The sequence below is a fragment of the Oryx dammah genome, unplaced genomic scaffold (assembly GCF_014754425.2).
Source record: "Oryx dammah isolate SB20612 unplaced genomic scaffold, SCBI_Odam_1.1 HiC_scaffold_25, whole genome shotgun sequence".
NCBI classification, from domain to species: Eukaryota; Metazoa; Chordata; class Mammalia; order Artiodactyla; family Bovidae; genus Oryx; species Oryx dammah.
The window spans coordinates 101,605,180-101,624,949 of NW_024070209.1; the positions used below are offsets into that span (position 1 = coordinate 101,605,180).

The window sequence follows — 19,770 nt, forward strand, 5'->3', positions numbered from 1 at the left end:
CACGTCTACTGGGGCCAAAGCAAAGATAAGACGTGAGGTGCCGGCACCACTGAACCCCCTGCAGCAGAGGGGCAACTCCAACTGGGGGCCCTGAGCTTATCTCGCTAATGAGGTTCTAGATGAGAAAGAGAAAAAAATGACCATTTAAAAGCAGGCATTCTTCCATGGGCCATGCTGCTAAAACCCGCAGGCCCTAGAACCTGCGCTCTGTAACACGAGTAGCCAACGCTCACCGCAACAGGAGGAAGCCTGCATGCAGCACCCAAAACCCAGGGCAGCCCAAATAAATAATTAAAGAACAGCCATTCTCTGAATGAATGGGGCTTCACTTAGCAAATTAAGAAGACTTTTAATAAAAATGCTCACTGAGACACACTGTGTCTGACAATCGGATCATTAGTCATTCCTATCTTAACACCCACTTTTACACCTTTCAGTGGAAGATGAGACAGGCCAGCAATCCAGATATGGACTGGACTGTTGGAAAGTGCAGTGTTAAACTAACTGCACGCTACGGATTGAAGTTTCCGGAACACGATTTTCCTTCCATCTTAATGCAGTCAGGGCTCAGAATCAGTTATATCCCCCACATCTCAGGGGCAGCGGGAAGGCCAGTGCTCACATGATCTGTGAGGAGAAAGTCAGCAACTCCTGGGAAACCAGGAAACAACCATGAGCCGGGTGTTCTGGGTGGAAAAGACGCATTGACGCATTGATTTGACAAGTACATGCGCTGTAGTGCTGACTTGGCTCTGCTGTGAGCTTCGGTTTTTTCCTAATACAAGTATTGATTCTTGCAATCTTCATAACAAACCCATTTTACAGATGAGGAACTGGAGGCACAGAGAGAGGAAGTAACGTGCCCCAGGCCACACACAAATGGGTCGGGGAGCCCAGAATTAAACCCAGGCCACTGGGCTGTGGGGCCACCTGCCCCTCTCTGCTCTCTGCCCCCTTTACAGGGGAGGAAGCAGCATGAATTCTGCCCTCCTCTCTGCATTTCGTTTGCGGCGTGCCCCGGACAGGTCACTTTACCTCTCAGCTGAGGCTTCTTCCTCTTAAAAAGAGAACTGGACTCAGTTCTCTGAGCTCCTGGCAAGCTGCTAGGTGGCAGGTCTGCAGCCAGGCCACCCCTGGCTCTGAGGGCCCATGAGGCCATCTGTGTTCAGCCGCACTCAGTCACCAGGTGCAGCCACTCCCAAACGGAACCAGAACGCAAGCCTTCCCTACGGCAGCAGATTAGAGGTGGCCTTCCTACCCCCAGGCCCCCCTGGTGGCTCAGACGGTAAAGAATCTGCCTGCAGAGTAGGAGACCTGGGTTCGATCCCTGGGTCAGGAAGATCCTCCGGAGAAGGGAAACAGCTACTCACTCCAGTATTCTTGCCTGGAGAATCTCATGGACAGAGGAGCCTGGTGGGCTATAGTCCATGGGGTTGCAAAGAGTCGGACACAACTGAGAGACTAACACTTTCCTACAGCTGAGAACTGGGCTTGAGCCCCCCACCCCTTGAATCTGGGCCTATCTTGGCTCAGTTAATGGACAGAATCAGCTGGAAGCTCATTCTAGGACTTCGGAGGCTGGGTCAGAAGAAGTCTTTGCTCTTACCCCATCTTCCACCCTCCACCCCATCCACGATGGCTGCTCTCGGCCTCCTTGGGATGCTTGCTGTGGGGGAAGCTAGGATCACACAAGGGGGCTGACCAATGCGAGGAAGCCCAAGCTGCCACATGGCGACGCTGCACCGAGGGGGAGACCTGAGCACCTCACAGCAGGCACCAGGCATGGGGATGGAAGGGTCCTGCCCCAGCAGATGCAGCGGGGAGAAGCAGCAAGGAGCCAGGTCCACACCAGTACCAAGAACCATGTGTAGGGTCCCAGATGGACGATCCAGCCCAGTTGCCTCCAGTCAAGAGTCGTGCCAACTAAGGCCCAAGTCAGACAGTGGTGTCAAGCCCTCCTGCCCTGCCCTGCCTGAAATCCTGACCCAGGACATCAGGGGCAGAACGAAGCAGCCATCCTTCTATGCCGTCATGTTTTAGGGCGGCTGCAATAGATAGCGGGGGCCCAGAGGTGGAGCGGACCAGGCTTCGGCCAGTTCCTGGTGACCACGGGCACCGGGTGCCCAAAGCTGGCATCAGTCACAGGAAGAGAATAAGGTATCAAAGAAGTCCACCTATGAAACACACATGTATGTTTGTGTATACGACCTTGTGTAACATACACGTGTTAAATACACGTATGTACATGTAAGGTACGTGTAAACATACACGACCTTGCTGCTACCACGACTTCTACTATCGTTATGAGAATGACAACTACTATAACTATTAATGATAATAATAGTATCTGATAAGTGGTCTGTTGTCCCATAAAGTGTGAAAGTCACAGTCGCACCCCTGTGTCTGACTCTTCATGACCCTTTACAGCCCGCCAGGCGCCTCCGTCCATGGGATTCTCCAGGCAAGAATACTGGAGCGGGTAGCCTTTCCCTCCTCCAGGGGATCTTCCCGACCCAGGGATCGAACCCAGGTTTCCTGCCTCACAGGTGCTTCCTTTACCATCTGAGCCACCAGGCGAGCCCCAGGTGTGTGCCATGCGTGGTGCTAAACGTTTCACAGACACATTTTCACATGGACACCTAACAAACCATGACTGTGGTACTGTGGAAAGCTCACGCTGTCGATGAGGACGCTGTAGTCCTGAGAGGCTGCGTGACTTGCCCAAGGTCAGCCCGTGGCAGAACCTGAACTGGACTAGAGTGGTGAGTGCACAGCCCAAACCTGCAGCTTCACCCTCCACTCTCCAGGAGTGAACACTTCAGGCCACCTCTCTGGAAACCCCTCGGGCCGCCCGCCGGCACCTGTTTTCCCTTTGTTCCTCAAGACAAATAGGGTCTCACCAATGTAGAAATGCAGGCAGTGGGGCAAAGTGTCTGGGCCCCCACCGCCACAGGGCGGGCCTGCCTGGCCCTGCTACGTCATGCCGTCCCGGGACAACAGCTGTGCCCTCATCTGCTCATTCATTCATGGGTTCGTTCACGGACATTTGCTGAGCTCCTACTATGAGCCACACTGGCGATGGGGACTGGGAAGCAGACAGAGGCCAAGTGGAAACACACAGCGGGAGGCGCTGGGAGGGGTCCCAGAGGAGGGCCGTCTTACCTCCCTGTAACCGGACCATGCCCAGGTGGAGAAGGGCTCCAGTGCTCAGGGCCACGAATGGGAGAAATCAAGGTCTGGATGCCCCGGGGAAGGGCAGGGGAAGGTCGCGGTCTGCGTGCACGCACGCTCGGTAGCTAAGTCGTGCCTGACTCTTTGGGGCCCACCCAGCTCTTCTGTCCACCCAGGCAAGAATACCGGAGTGGGTGTATACTCAACACGCGTCCCTCCTCTCTCGCCTCTGTGTCCCTCTGCCCCATCGCACCCACCTACCTCCCTCTACCCTGAGCTCCCTTCCTGCTCAGCTCAGGGCAGGATACAGCAGTGCAGAGCTGCAGGGTGCGGGCCCTGTGCTCCCCCTCCCCGGTGATCACAGCTGCCCCAAGTCCCCTACGGGAAGTCTGTTTCAGGGATGGGGCAACTGTCCAAAGTGTAGGGGCCGCAGAAGGTCACTGAGGGCAGCCTCCCCGACACCCCTCAGGCCCTGCTTGCAGCCCGAGAGGAGAGCCAGTGTCAGCTCCCCGCCCGGGGTACTCGGAGGGCAAGGGGCTTCAAGCTACACCTGCCTGGAGGGGTGTGAGCGGGAGACTCCTGGCTGGAGGAGAAGGCGGGGGCCTTGGGGCCTGGCCTGTCGCAGGCGATTTCACAGCTGAGTGGGCTGGAAGCCACCAGGGCTGCCCGTGGAGAGGAGACGCGTCCAGAAGCCCTGGTCGGAATGAGAAGGACACCCTGCCCCTCTGGGCTCCCCTCCGGTTTTGTGATCTCCGTGCCTGACACACGGCAAGCCCCCGATGGACACTCAGCCCAGGAAAACCATCTGCGCGGCCCCTCTGCTGACACTGCCATGGTGGCCAGGCCCCCATCTTCCAGGGGGAGAGGCTACTTCACGGAGTGGACACACGGGTGAGCTGAGAGCCCCTTGCTGCCTCAGTTTCCCCGCCGCTCTGGCCACCGAACAGAAAGCTTTGCAACCGCTTGGCCACAGACCTTTGCCGATACCCCAGCAGGGTGTCATCTTAACAACACAGACAGACGATGCCACTCTCGCAGCCAAAGTCTAGTTCTTGAAACTCAGGAGCTGGACCCTCTGGGGCACAACCCTGTTGATAAACAGCATGCTGACCCCCTTTCTACAGCTGTCCTCATTACACGCCTCTGCCCCTCATAACGCACCCCCACTTTGAGACCCGCTGCTCTGCTGGGCTGTCTCGGCAGGAAGGCGCCTACCTAGTTTCCAGAAGAAAATCTTTGTAGCGGTCCCAGCGGAAAAGTCAAAAGTTTGACTTGAAAAAAGGAGCTACTTCAAAAGCATTGTCAAGACGGAGGTGAGGGTTCTTTTAAAAATGCATAAATTACTGGGGTGTCCGTTAATCAACCTACAGGCAGCCCAAAGTGGGGGGGGTCTGGTGGGGGTGCTGAGGGGACCCGTCGGGACACATCCAGGGGAGGTGCAGCGAATAAAATACACGTTCAGTAAAAGAGTAAATTAATGTGTTTATTACTTACTGCTTGGGCTGCTTGTGTGTCTGTGTGTGCATGTGTGTATGTGTGGAGAAAAATGAAAGAAAAATGTAGAGTTTTTTCAATAATAAAAAGGGAGCTGCACCGCAGGGCCCCTAAAGCTTGTGAAAAATTAAACTCGACGGACTCAAACTGTCCTATTTCCACTTCAAAAGAGAAGAGGCACTGAGCTCTTCCCAAGTTAGCTTCAAACGCCCAGCACCCTAGAAAGTTTCTTTATAAAAATAAAGGCTCCTGCTCCCCCAAGCACTGTACCGGTTACTGTACCCACAGTCTCTCTCTCTTCTAATTATACCCCTGTGAGTCCATTAATCAACTGGTAAATTATTTAGAGAGTCATGCGCTGTCTTCAGCTGGTACAAACACACCACATGCAAAGGCTTGCTGGAAACCGGCCGGGGTCCCTCGGGGTCTCCCCTCTGTGGTAAGACAGCTAGCAGCTTGCCGAGGCTGCACTATTAAATAAAAAAAAAAAAATAAGAAATAGCACGCCGCTTACCTCCTCAGATGGGAAGATTTACTTTGTCTTTCAACTCAGCCACTCTTTGCAAGATTTTAACAAAAGAGAAAAGCTGGTGTATTGTCGAATCTTTACTGTGCATTTAGTGAGGAGAATATTAATTCCCCCTCAAAAAAAAAATAAGGCAGCCCTTCGGCTGAGTTCTGATCCGGGCCTCCTGGGACGTGTACTCACAGAAGCCTCTCGAAAATGCTCGTAATCATGCCAGTTTGGGGCTGGTTCGGCTTGTTTGTGTTCTGATGCTGCGTTGGCCATGGTGAGGTCTCATTACCAGAAAGGGTGCAAATTAAGAGTCTGGAGTCTCCCTCAAACCTCCAGCCTCTCCTCAGGTTCTATTAGGCCTTGAGGGATTTTCTCCAGACAGAAATATTTTGGCGATAACGGGGTTTATGGGAGCAGGCATGGGTAACACGGGGTAATGATCTGTCTTCCGCATTATCTTTTCTACATGCCAACACTTGCGCATTTAGGGGAAAGTTATTATGCCAATTAAAGAGCTGTTTTCTAACCTGAAAAAGTCAGTGTATGTCTGGCATGTGTGCCAAGGAATCCAGGCCTTCTTTCAATTGAACCCTCTCCAGCTGTTGGGGGGGTACTGGCAGGGCAGGGCTGGTTACAGAGTGGAAGTGAGTGAGGAGAGCCGCGCCCCCGTACCTTGGTCAACGAGCCAGGCTGGCAGGTGCTGGGTTGGCAGCACCTGGGTGCAGGTGCTCAGTTCTCCCTTCCGACCCTGCAGACCCAGGAGGTGGGAAAAGCTGGGGTCTGACCTGAAAACCCCACCCCGGGGACACACCGTCACTGGCGGCCCCCCCACCTGACATCCCTGCATGAACGGAGCACAATGGGGACAGCTGTAGGCAACCATCTCACACACTGAGAGCAAAGACTAAACCAGTGAGGATGAAATACACCTTCAGCTGTTTTAATATCTTGCCTGGGTCACCAATTTCCAGAGAAAACACAAGCAACATCCGAGAATGAGAACAATGACCAGAGCTGGGGGAAGAAGGCCACCCTTCTGAACCAGAGATGGTGGCGTACCACTGATTAGACCCAGTTGTCTGGAATGAGGTTATATTAACATCTACCACCAGCAGCCACAGGACCATAATTTATGGCTGAAATTCCCAGAAGGACTAAAAATAAAGCTATGTGTGCTCAGCTGTATCTCTTTGCAACCCTACAGACTGTAGCCCGCCAGGCTCCACTGTCCATGGGATTTCCCAGGCAAGAATACTGGAGTGGGTTGCCATTTCCTTATCCAGGGGATCTCCTGAACTTAGGGATCAAACCTGCGTCGCTTGTACCTCCTGCATTAGCAGGCAGATTCTCTACCACTGTGCCACCTGGGAAGCCCCCACATTACACTTGACCTTAGCCAAAAAGCCGCTAGGGTGAGCTGAGACCAATGAGAGAGTTGGTTTTTATGCTAAGTGAAACTTGAGAAACGAGAATTTCAATAAGCAAGGTCAGATGGCTGCCTTCCTTGGGAAGCTCATGTCCAGAAGGCCTTCTGGTAGGAATGAAGCACAGAGAAGGCTCAGGGCACATCATTTGGAGATGGTGACCACTGTGAGTCACCGATGGTTTAGGCAGAGAATTGAGTTCTAGCTGCTCCCTTGGCTAATCCTGGGCAGAAAAAAGCAATGCCTGCACACATGCCCCTAGTATGAAACGGCCATGGAGTCTGCCAGCACTGACCACTGAAGGCTAAATGGCTTTTTAGCAGCTGAGAAGTTATTTTTCCAAAAGCCCGGAAGGGTTTTCAGTTGCTCTGCAACCATGTACAAGTAACAGGAGCTCCCAGGCAGGCAAGCCTGCGTGCTGGGCGGCCTGGCCCCATGTCATGAGCAGCGCCCCGTCTGTGCCCACCAGGGACATGGCTGCGTGAGGAGTGCCGTGTGGGGCCCTGGGGAGCCAACTTGCTCTGTTCAGCACAGTTCGAATCAGAGTTTAGGAGGTCAGACCTATGTATCTCAAAATCTGGAGCATGGAACAAGCGTCTCCCCACCCCTCCCTCCACAGTGCAGCCGCCAAGAGCCCGGGATCGAGAGATTGGGAGGAGTGAAGATGGGGCCCTGGAGTCCTGTGCCTGGTAAATGTGGGAAGACGGGACAGCCACGCGGTTATTAATTTTGCGGCTGATTTGAAAGGAGGAGGTGTTGGCAGCACCGGTGAGGACATAAAAGAACATAACTGAGTCTGCGGAGGTCGCAGCTGGGACATCACATCAGGAGGCCCCGAGGGGGCAGTAAGAGGAAGTAGCTCCGTGGGGGGACGCTGACATCTGGGTCTACTCTCTGGGCTGCTGGCTGCGGTGACGGCTGTGAAGACGCCTGGCAATAACCATGCTCTTGGGATGGACTCGCAGCTCCCAGGCCGGTGGAGCAAGGGCAGGAGTCCCAGTGATGGGCAGCAGGTGTGGCCAGCTGCCGGGAGCACAGGGCAGAGTCCCCCCGCGGAGGAGGTCCAGCCCCTGGAAGGGCACTGCCTGCCTTCAGAGGGAGTGATGGGGGGTGGTCTACACTAGGCTGGCTGCAGGGCAGGGTGTTCTGACAGTGATATCTGCCAGCCCTGAGGCACGGGGGCTCTGCCCCGGAGACCAGGCCTGGGGGTCCTTACCATACTCTCTGCCCCTGCAGGATTTCTGGAAATCCTTGCAGGGTTTCTGGAACCTTCTGGGTTTCATTTGGGGAAACCCCGGCGGGGGTTCCCAGGACTGCAGCTGGCCCCCCAGCTGAGCTATCTGAAACACCACCAGGTTCTGAGGAGGGAAACCTGAGTGGTCAGGGCGGCCCCACAGGACAGAGGGGCAGCCGAGTCTCCTTCCCCGAGACGCTCTGTCCCTGGCCGAAAGTGTTCAGGGCGCGCCGCACCGCACCGCGCGTGCGGCCTCGGGGACCCTTCTGACCCAGGGCAGTGTGGGGAGAAGGCATGCCCTCGGCCCGCCTCACCCCCGGGAGAGGAGAGCCACTCCTCGGGGGGCCTTGCCCCTCCAGCTCCCACCCTCCGGCTGGCGGCCCGCGCCCTCGTGTGGACGGATTCGCTTCCCGCCTCGGCCCCACTCGGCTCTTCCTGGGGAGGGCCTGGGCCGGCCCGGCCAGTCACACCTCTGCCTCCCCAGGTCTGGACTGGGTCGGGGCGTGTCGGGAAGCCCAGCTGTCCCCTCGGAACCCTGTCTCTCTCTCCTCCCGTCTGTCTCCTCTGGGTCCAGGACTCAGGGCTGATGCGGGCGATCCCCACCCAAGTCTGCGCCTGAGGCGCGACGCCGGCACGTGAGGTGGCAACATGGCGCTTCCAGGCTCAGGCCGACTTTCCCTTCAAGCCCAGCTTCCGTGGAGAATCACTGCAGTTTCCGTTTCCTGTTTCTGCGGGGCGGGCAGCGACGCGGGCGGCCAGGCCCGGGTGGTTCCCGCGAGCGTCCTCCAGCAGCCGGGCGCTCTGGTTTCCCCGGCAGCGTCTCCACAGCCCGCTAATGAGCCCCTGTTAGTGGTGATGAATGCAAATGCATTCTTTGTTATCCCTGCGAGATGGGGATTAGTGAAATGACAGGACTTATTGCTTCTGCGAGGAAGATATGATGGTGGTGGTGGTTGTGTCTTTAATGCTGCAGCAAGTGGAGGAGTGTAGAGCTACCTTGTCTCAGGAAAGAGAAGGCTGCGGCGGGGAACGTTAGCACAAAGCACTCAAGACTGAAGCTGCCAAGGTCTGGCTCCCTGTACGCGAAACGGAAGTGTGCGCTCAGTCTCCTTCGTATCCACCAGAAGAAAAAAAAAGGAAAAATAAAAACCAGAACAGCTCTGCGTCTTGACCACCAGTGGAGAGGCCCCTTGGGCCTGTGTTTAGCATGCAGAGAGAGAGAGAGAGAGGGTTGAAGAGGCTGCACCGCTGCCTGTGAAGAGGGAGGAAGGGGCCTCCGGAAGCTGGGAAAGGCCCGGAAACAGACCGTCCCCAGAGACTCCTCAGGGAGGAATGCAGGCCTGCGGCACGTGACTGCAAGACTCCTGACCTCCAGGACCGGGAGAGAAGAAATGTGTGTTGTTCCAAACCGCTGAGTTTGTTTCAGCCATGATAGAAAACGAATAACTAGGCAATATCCCGAGATGCAAAGCCACGGAGGACTCGAGCGTCCGGTGCCCAGGCGCGGGAGGGCGCCCTAGTGCAGTGTCACCGGCCTCCCGGGCATACGTTCCCTTTGACCTAATCAGAAGCATCTGCAAACCTGCCCTGTCACAGAAGGGTGCCTTACAGGCTCACTGAAAGGCGTGCAAATCTGAAAACCACCTAAATATTTACTTTTCACAACTTTTTATTTTAATAAAAAAAACTCAAAGGTACAGAACGTCTCCAAGAAGAGGCAAGGAATTTCTGCCTCCCTTTGCCTGAGGTTTACCCCCCTGTCAACATTGCCTCATCTGGCTGGTCACTGTCCCACTGTCTTTCTTTCTGAGCCACGAAATGCTTTGTCAGGGAGAATTATACAAATTACCCACCCAGTCTGTGCGATGGAATACCACGCAGCAACGTTTCCAATGACATAAACCTATTAACTTGTTATCTTATTCTCTCATTAGTGCAACAGATGTTTTCCAGAGGGCCAATCACCCCCATCCCCCGACTCAACAACGGGGAAGCTGGGCTCGCTGGAGGGCGAGTGAGCTTGAGCAGGCGTCGGGCCTCTGTCCCTGCTGGCTGCCCCCACGGTCCATGCATATGTGCACATCCCAGCCCGCGCTCACGTGAACCGAACACCCGGGGTTTCTGTCTCCACCTCTCCATGGAGACACCTGGGCCTCGTGGCTGCTGTGGGGCGGGGCGGGGCGGGGCGGGCACCCCGGGATCTGTACCAGACGGGGAAGCACCAGAGCTTGCACTGGCTGACCCTCTTGACCAACCGGTGATGCGAACAGACTCGCCGGCCCAGACCATCGTGTCTCCCTCCTCTGTTTGCCGCACCCGGGGGATCCCTTTCTGCCTGCCTCACTGGAACTTTACCGCGGGGTCCAGGACACCTTAAGGAGGGCCTGGGGAGAGCCAGGCCAGGTCGTCCTCCCCAGGCAGGCCCTCAGAGCAGGGATCAGGAGCGAGCAGCCTGTTCAGAAGTGGCAGGAGGAGGAAGGAGCACTGGGCAGTGAGGGTGTCCCAGCCAACGCGCGCACTGACTGTCTCCACAGCCCCCTCCTTCTGGGTTGGCCTTCTTCATATTAAGTGCCTGTTCATAGCAGACGTGATGACGCGCTTGTGCTCACCGCACAGAGAAGCTACTTACAGCCCTTTACACAAGGATGGGAGATGTGGGCGAGGAAACACACTGCCCCCGGGGAGGGGCCCAGACGTGAGCCGGCATGCCTATGGCCTGAGCACCTCGTCCCTTCTCTGGCGCTCATCTGTGGACTCAGGGAAACGGCAGAGAACAGGCTTGGATCGAGGACACACTTTCGGAGCTTAGGTCACAGAGGGGGTCTGCAAAGACGACCTGGTCCAGCCTCCCCTGAGGACCCACGGTGGGTCAGTCCTCAGGTCTGCAAGGCTGTCTGAGCCTCCTGGCTTCTGACTGCTGACCAGATCAGAATCTTGGCCCCTGGTGTTTTGGGACAGGAGGTGGAAAAGAGGTGGGCAGCTCTGGGCCTCTCCTGGCTCCCAGCTTTAAGTGACAGCGAGCATTCTTGAGAAAGAGGGCCGCTTCACACCCTCAGTAAAATGCATTATGTTCACAGACTTTGCCCCCCAGCCCCCCATCGCTTGGAAGCCAGGATGACCAGCTGGGCAACAAAACCAGAGCCTTTGCCTCCCAGAAAGTCTGGTTTCCATTTCCTGGTGGTCTTTCCCAGTTGGAGCCCCCAGGTGCCCCATGAGCCTCACACAGAGCAGTCTCTCTCCAGAGCCTGGAAGGTTCTGGGAGTCACGGCCAGCAAGGCCTACCTGCTATCTCCTTCTCGAAAAATGGCTGGATCAAATCGCCGTATTTGGACTTGTCCGCCACGGCTTCTTTGAGCAGTTGCCCACAGCAGACTAGAGGAGAGAGGAGCAGAAAGAAGCCTGTTAAATTTTAAATAGAAGGAAGAATGAGAAGGAAAAAACAAAACAAAGACCCAGTGCTGCCTGCTGGGGGGAAGAAAAAAGGTCACTGAAAAAAATATAAAAGGGTTTTCTGAGTGTGGGCGTGTGTCCAAGTGAAAGGAAGTATCAAAAAGGAATTGGAAATAAAAAAGAAGCCGAGGAAGGACGCTGTGGAATGAAAAAGAATGCATTTGGCGAAGGACATATTAAAAATGGACGGTGTGGAGAAGACATAACGAGGACTGTCACCACCAGAGAAGGACCCGCAGGGCCTCGGCGACACCGGGGAGTACAGCCCGCAGCCCCGAGGGCTGTTGGGGGTGGACACACTCGGGCAGAGAACCACGCGGACCAGCGTGAGGTCCACTTTCACGCTGTTATCACTCAGCGGTGGGTGGGGACCCTGGAGTGTCCACGGCCCCCTGTGATGACGAGTCCACAGACGCCATCAGGCTGTACAACAACGGGACGCACAGGTGTCTCTCTGTCACGAGCAACTGCCGTGTCTCGAGACCCCAGCTGGGGCCAACACACAGGGCATCCCAGTTACCAAGCATGGGAGGAATAAACACAGTTGCCCTCTCCTTGGCTATGAAAACCTTGGCAGCCAGAGCCAGAAGGGTCCAGCCACGTTTTCATGAGTTGTTAATAGCACAGTCTTACTTTTGTTAACTTTAAAGCTAAGGACTTGGCCTCCTACGTTGAAGAGATCGAAATCCTAAAGTTAAGTGGATAAGGTGGATGTTAAGGGTGACGCCCACCAAAGACGGATCCCCCTGAATGACGTGTTGAATTCTGTGTAGCAGCAGCGACCATGTGCAGAGTGGCTGCGGCTTCGCTCGCTAATGAGGAGTAATAAAGGCAACCGAGACCTTTCCCTATGCCAAGCGCTGTGCCAGTCATGCTTGGTATTGTCCAGCCCTCAGGCTAACTGCAGCTTTTTAGGCAAGGAGAGGCACTGTGTGCTGTCCTAGGTCACCAGCCAGTGAGTGGCAGAGCTGGGATTCAAACCCAGGTCCGTGTGACACCAAACCTCGGCTGAGCCTCCAGTTCTGACCAGGAGGGAGGAGCAGATATCCTGTTTCCCTTCTGTCATAAAAAGCCATAAAACTAAACGAAACATACGAGGCAGCTCTTTTCAGGCACTTGGTCAGCAGACACGCGGGGCTGTGATCCTTGAGAAAGGACACACACCGAGTGGGACTCACTCACCCTGGATTTTGACCTACGGGTACTGCCCATTCCACGGCCAGGGAGAAGTGGAACCCAGACGCAGCAGGGGCACACAGCATTGGAGCTTGGGGCCTCGAGGCAGCTGGACTTCATAGGACAGAACAATGGATGGGGTGGCGGGGGCAGGCTTGGGAACCTGCAGGAGGGGTCCCTGGAGTCACTGATCAATGCCAGACCACCCGTGCATCGGGCAGGCTCCACAGGGCCTGGGAGAGAAAGGCCACAGGGGTAGCTGGGAACTGACTGGGGGTCCAACGGGGCAAGATGAGGCCGGCCTCTGAAGGCCAGGGTCAGAGACCTCGCTCAGCGCCGCAGACCCACGCTGAGACTCCAGGAAGGGTGCTTCAGGTGTGAGGACACACAGGCCCCAGAGGAAGCACACCCAACCCCACCTGGTGGGCGCGTGTCTGACTCCTTGCGACCCTATGTGCTGTAGCCCGCCAGGCTCCTCTGTCCATGGGATTCTCCAGGCAAGAACAGTGGAGTGGGTGCCATGCTCGCCTCCTGGAGATCTTCCCCACCCGGGGATTGAACTCGTGCCTCTTACATCTCCTGTATTAGCAGAAGGGTTTTTACCACCAGTGCCACCTGGGAAGCCCAGTGCCACCTTAACAAAGACTAAAACTAAGCCTCAATGAGGTCAAGCTGATCCTCCAGGAAACTAACTAACTGCCTGCCTGTTAGAACTCAGCTCTTCTTCATGTGATATTCTCAAAGCAGGACCACACCATCCAGACTCTGAAGAATGTGAGAACCACAATGTCCAGCGCATAATAAAAAAAATGCTTGAGATCAAAAACAACAAACAAACAAAAACTATCAGGAAAATGTGACCCCTACAAGGAGAGACAACAGGTCATAGTATCATAGGTTAAGAGATCACATAGATGTCAGTATTTGCACATAAGAACTATAAAATGGCTATTATGAATATGTTTAAACTTGAAAAGATAATTAAAATGAATGAAAAGATGTGGAATCTCAGCAGAGAAATGGAAACTATAAAAAAGAACACAACAGTCTTAAATGGAAAACATCACTGAATAAGCTGCAATCAGTGAATCTGAAGACATGAAAACAGGCAATAGAAAGCATTCACATTGAAGCAAAGAGAAGGTGGGGAGGGGACTGGGGGAAAAAAAAAGAATAAAATTTAGAGAGCGAAGGCAATAGCAAACAGTTTAACATACATGTAATGAGAGTTCCCAAAAGAGGAGACAGAGGGAGGGAGGGATGAGGAGAGAGAGGGAATATTTGAGAAAATAATGGGAGAAATTTTTCAAAATTTGATGAAAAGTATCAACCCATAGATCCAAGACTCTCTGATATCCAAGCAAAAAGAACACAAAATAAACCACACCTTGATACATTATAGTTAAATTTTTGAAAATCAAACAGAAAATATTAGAAGCAACTAGGAGTGGGTGAGATGCTTTATATATATAGGAGAACAAAGATAAAAAAATAATCTCTGAGTTCTCATCAGAAGCAATGCAACAGAATGCGTCAATGCAACAATGAAATGATATCTTTAAAGTGCTAAGAGGGGGGAAAACCTGTCAACATAGATTTCTATATGCAGCAAAAACATCCTTCAAGAACGAAGGTGAGATAAAGACATTTTCAGACAGATGAAAGCTGAACTTCACCAGCAGACTTGCACTACAAGATATGTTAAAGGAAGTTCTTTGGGTTGAAAGAAAATGATATATCAGATGGAGACTTGGATCTAAACAAAGGAGTGAAAAGTGTTGACACTGAGTATATATAAAAGCCCTTTCCTCCCATCTCTTGAGTTTAAAAAAAAAAAGACTCTTTAAAACAAAAATAATTACAATATACTGTAGGGTTGATGCCATACGTAGGAGTGAAATGTGTGACTACAGTACCATGAAGAACCAGAGCAAGGCGAAGGGAAAGACTGCTGGCAGGCTCTCCTGCTCCCCAGGAAGAGGCACAGTCTTAATCCAAGACAGACTGTGACCGGTAATGTGTAACCCCTGGAGCAGCCACAAACAAGACGAAGCAAGGAGATACAGCCAGAAAGGCAATGGGGGAAATATCGTGGCTTACTAGAAAACGTTTTTGACCAAAAGCAGGCAGGAAAGGGAGAACAAAGAACAAGGACCTCCCTGCTGGTCTGGTGGCTAAGGGTCCGCCTGCCAATACACAGGACGTGGGTTCGATGCCTGGTCCGAGAGGACCCCACGTGCTGCAGGGCGACTAAACCCGTGCACACGTCCTGAGCCCAGGCTCTGGAGCCCTCAAGCCGCAGCTAGAGAAGCTCACAGGCAGCAATGAAGACCTAGCACGGCCAAAAAAAAAAAAAAAAAAAAACCCACACAAATAGAAGACAAAAAATCTGAATGGTGGACTTGAAACCAACCATTACCTTAAATCACCTTAAAGGGAAATGGACTAAACACTTCCATTAAAAGGCAGAAAATGTCAGGCTGAATTTTTTTTTTTAAGCAGTTATGTGTTGTCTAAAAGACACATATTTAGAATATAAGACACGGATAGTTCAAAAAAAGTAAGAATAGAGGTTATACTTATCAGACAAAGTGGGCTTGGAGAAAATGAGTATTACTGGAGGGGCAGAGGAGTGCTTCCTAGCGCTAAGGGGAGACTGCACCAAGAAGAGCCCACGCCCCCAGCGCACACACAGCTTCAGCTTTCAGGGCACAGGGACCGGCAAAGAGAGAGAGAAACCTGCAGGCGGAGCTGGAGCTTTGAACGCACCTCTCTCAGCCACTGAAATGATACGCAGAGAGAAGTCACCAAGGCCACGGAAGAAATGATCGCACCACCAGACACCTCAGCCTCACTGACACTCTTACAGCACGATATTCAACAAAACCAGTGTATATATTCTTTTCAAGTGCACATGTATTTCACCAATATAGACATGTGCTGGGCTGTAAAAAAAAGTCTCAATAAATTTCAAAGGGCTGAAATCATATAGGGTATGTTCTTTGACCTCAAGAGAATTAAAGAGACAAAAAGCAATCTGGGAAATTCCCAAATATTTGGACAGTGAACAGTATACTTTTAAATAATGCATGGGCCAAAAAAAAAAAACAACGCAGATTAGAAAATACTTTGAACTGAATGATAAAACACAGCATATTAAAATTTTGTGAGATGCAACCAGAGAAGTGTTTAGAGATAATTGTGTAACATTAAGTGCTTATATTGGGAAAAGTGAAAGTGCTAAGTTGCTCAGTCATTTTGTCTGTTGCTCAGTCATTTTGTCCGACTCTCTGCAACCCACAGGCTTCTCTGTCTGTGGAATCCTCCAGGCAAAAATACAGGAGTGGGTTGCCACCTCCCCTGGAGAAGGGGCTCTTTCCAACCTAGGGATCAAACCCGGGTTTCCCTTATTGCTTTGCACGCATTCTTTTTCCTATCTGAGCGACCAGGGAAGGCCCACTTCTACTAGGAAAGAATGGTTTAAAACCCCTGCCTGTAGCCACCTCACTCTACAATGTTCTAAGACAATACTGCAACAGTATCCTCTTGCTAGAGAGTGGAAGCACTGAGGCTTCAGACACATGTGACCTGGGGCTGTGCTGGGGTAAGCCTTGCCGCCCTCGCCTCACTCCCCCTCTCCCCCAGCTCAGCAGAGCCCACCTCCATCCTTGAGAGCTTCTTCTTTTTCCTGCACTTTCCCTATCTGTGTACCAAATAAAATGTACTGCATATCACAGGCATGCAATGAGTAAAATTAATAGCATTTTAATAAAAGTCTTGGGACTTCCCTGGTGGTTCAGTGGTTAAGACTCTGAGTTCCCCATGTGGGGGGCACAGGTTCAATCCCTGATCAGGGAACTTAAGATCCCACATGCTGCTCACTGTGGCCCCCACCCCCCAAAAAACTTCATGGTTGTTTCTGGTTAGAAAATCCATGCTCAGTGCAGGGAAAAACAATCAGGATTGTGTAACACATCACTCTACAGAGAGAACCAGTTTGCTACCTGGATGTTCCTTCAGATGTTCTCTGAGCACAGACTAACACACTTTTCTGAAGAAAGATGAGACCATCCCCTCAGCGCTATTGAGTGACTTTGCTTTCCACTCCGCTCCCAGGTAACAGCACTTCAGGGACATGGAGTCACTTCACAGGTTTAAAGCTGCCCACAGCTTACTTAACTAGCCCTCTTACAAACAGTCTGGGGTCACCTTTGTGTTTTGTCTCGCATCCTTCACGTCTCTTGTTGAGTGTTTGCGGGGGTGTTGCAGCAGAATAAAGTCCTAGGCGTGAAATCACCGGGGCATAGGATGAGCACGGGTCATATGTTAATCAGCAGTGGCCTTCCTCTTACAAAAGGTTGTGCCTGTTTATATTCTCGCCAGCTACAGACAGGAGTCTTTCAGTAAACCTTGTGGGAGTGAATGGGGCTTGTTTGTTCTGAGACGTTTTCCCACAAGTGAGAGGATCATAAATGTGAAAGCCCAAGGCAGGGGATGGCGGTGGGGGGCCTCTGGGGGCAGAGCCGGCAGTTCCTGGAGCTTTGGGTGCAGACAGGTCTCGGCAGAGAGACCCCACCCGACAGCTCAGTGCTTGCCTCTGCCAACCACAGGTCCCCAGTAACTAGGTTTACTGAAATCTCACGACGTCTTGGGTTTCTCAAAAACACCTTTGAGAAATGTGAACTTTGAATCAGTCTCCAAATGCTCAGTTATTGAAATGAGCCCCAAATGACTCTTCTGCTACCAAGCAAAAACCAGCGTGAGTTTTTCTATTTTCTGTTTGGAAAACTCTAGGCGAATCTGATTTCTTTATGAAAACAATTTAAATGAAACAACACTTTTCTTGAAGGAAGCTGTCTGCGTAAACAAGCTTTGGCCCAGTGACAATTATCTGAATTGGTTTGCACGATATTAAGGTGTCGCCTTAGTGTTTTTCAGACCCTCCCGCTGCCATTAAGGCTCTTCTCACTGTGTTTCTTCACATGTCTTCACCTACCAGGAAGCGCAGGTGCGTAAATAAACCTGTGGGTGTGGCCACACGTAAAGTGGGGCTCATTCTTTACAAAGAAGTCATCCCGAACAGCAACTGGAATTCTAGTCTTATAGTAGTCTTAAGAGGCAAACACAGAAGGAGAAGGCATTGTTTGAATAATTATACTTAAAAAAAAAAAAACTTGGATATAAGAAAAGCACACCTTTTATCGTAAAGTATCCAGACTATTTTTCCATGCCAACCAAAATGGAATACTGCTATTTAGTCATTTTACTAAAACACTCACACAGCTATTACTATTTTCCCATACTTATCAGAATAAGCATTCAGTTCTCCACCTTCAACTTTTGTCATCGATTCCTGGCTGGGAATCTCAGTGGCTTTGGGATTTAAGTTGGAGACCTAACTGAAAAGCATTTTTCATTGAAACCGTGAGCTTTCTAGGGTGACATGTCTGTGTCTGCGTGTCGGCACACGTGTATGTCTGTACGGTGTGTATGCATCCTCAGGGGCCATAAGCGTGCAGACCCGTATATTTGGAGGTGCAGGTCTCACGTTGCCTGAGTAAATAAAGCAGAGGTTCCTGCGGGCTTCCGCAGCGTCTGAAGTGGGAGGCGGTCAGTGCCTGCCATCCCCTCCCTTGCAGTATGTCTCCTACAAGCATCCTTTCTAGCCCTTTATCCTCCTGAAACCTGGATGGCATCCAAGACCACCTGGGACCCCTCCAGGAAAGACCTGGAGAACTGATTTCAATATTTTCTCTCCTCCTGGTAAAATATTTATTGAAACTGTGCTGAGCGAGAAGCCTTCCTCTGGTTCAGAAATTGTCTGCCTGTAAGCACGCTGACCTGGGTTGGGGGAACCAAATGAGACTGGAGAAAATAAATAAACAGCAGGTCCACATTATGCAAGAACTCCGACTTTGAGGGGAATGGCAGGAGGTGGGGGGAGCGCCTCTGGGGCAGAGCACAGAAAAAACACTGAGCCAAAGGACATGAAAGACGAGGACCAGAAAACGGTCCAGCGCTTGGGGCTGCAGACATGTTATTATTGGCTAATGTTTTCATGGCCATGTTCTTTAGGAGACAAAAAACTTTATCCCTGCAAAGATGGATTAACTGGAAACTGTTCGGAGCAGAGAGCAAGAAAGAGAAGTGATGCCGATCCCCTCACTGTTCCCATGACACGAGAGGGCCCGGGAGAGCAGGACGCCGTGGAAGGTTCTAGAAGCGGCGCGGCACCAGGGCACTCACCGTTGATGAGGCCGTATTTCTGGGCCAGGAGGGCGGCCTGCAGGCTTTTCCCGCTGCCCACGGGCCCGCAAAGCAGCACCCTTGGGGTGAACGGGGCATTGGATCGATGGCTGGTTTGAACGTAGGTCAGAGCTGGAATGAGAGGAGGGCAGGATGATAAACCAGGCTCCTAGAGAAAGGGGGCCAGCTCCCAACACCTCTGCGTGGGCTCTTTTAGCAACAGTAATTATTTCTCTGTTTTCAGCCCCGGGGAAGCCCTCTGGGCATCTGCCAGGCGACCACAGGGTGAAGCTGCAGGGAAGGAGTTACCCTTCAGGCCTGGGCACCAAGGTGGGAGGGGACAATGAAAGGCACAGAGGCCGCCCTCAGAGAGCACACCGTCCCGGGATTCCTAACACAGCCCAGGGTCAGCGCCGCCCTCTTGGTCCCCAGCGCTGCTGGGGATACTGTTGAGGGCTGGTCCTGGGACACAAAAAACACACTGAACATTGGTCTGGGGGGCTTCTCTGGGGGTCCAGTAATTAAAAGTCCGTGCTTCCACTGGGGGTGGGGCGTGGGTTCGATCCCTGGTCAGGGAAAGAAGACCCTGCATGCCATGCAGCATGGATGGCCAAAAAAAAAAAAAAAACTGTGCTGAGGCGCTTCTCAACTGAATGAAGGCTGAGCTTCAGCCTGAGGCCCTGGGACCAGGCCGACCTCCTAGAGTCAGACACAAGCTTTGATAAACGCGTCAGGCCATGCGGGGGCCGGGCACACGGGGGACTTCTAAAGCCCTCCGGAATTGGTGGAGAATAAATTGCAGCCTCACTCCAGTGACACCAACTTTGTTGCGAGTCTCCAAAGAGGCCATGATCAAACAGGTCCCAGTGAGGGCAGACGGAGGCCTGGCCCGGGGTGCCCTGGCATTTGAGGAACAAAGACTCAGGGGGACAGGGGCGAGGTGCCTGCCCCATGGGGGACACTGGATGCCAAAAGCTGCTGGACATCAAACTGGGTCCTCCCACTCGAGCATGGAGGGGGCACCAGAGTGAGCTGAGCAGGCTGTTAAAGGGCAGCCA

General features: G+C 52.5%; 1 protein-coding gene across 3 annotated transcripts in view; it reads right to left on the reverse strand.

Moving 5' to 3' along the window:
• Nucleotides 1-19,770, reverse strand: part of AK8 (adenylate kinase 8) — a 134,623-nt gene that overhangs the window by 61,082 nt on the left and 53,771 nt on the right. For 2 of the 3 annotated variants that reach the window (XM_040225458.1, XM_040225460.1), the window contains exons 9-10: nt 18,713-18,844; nt 11,123-11,212 (exon numbers count right to left, since the gene is read on the reverse strand). In XM_040225458.1, coding sequence (XP_040081392.1) covers nt 11,123-11,212; nt 18,713-18,844 — 222 coding nt within the window. The remainder of the gene's footprint in view (nt 1-11,122; nt 11,213-18,712; nt 18,845-19,770) is intronic. The other variant, XM_040225459.1, reaches the window with a different exon arrangement.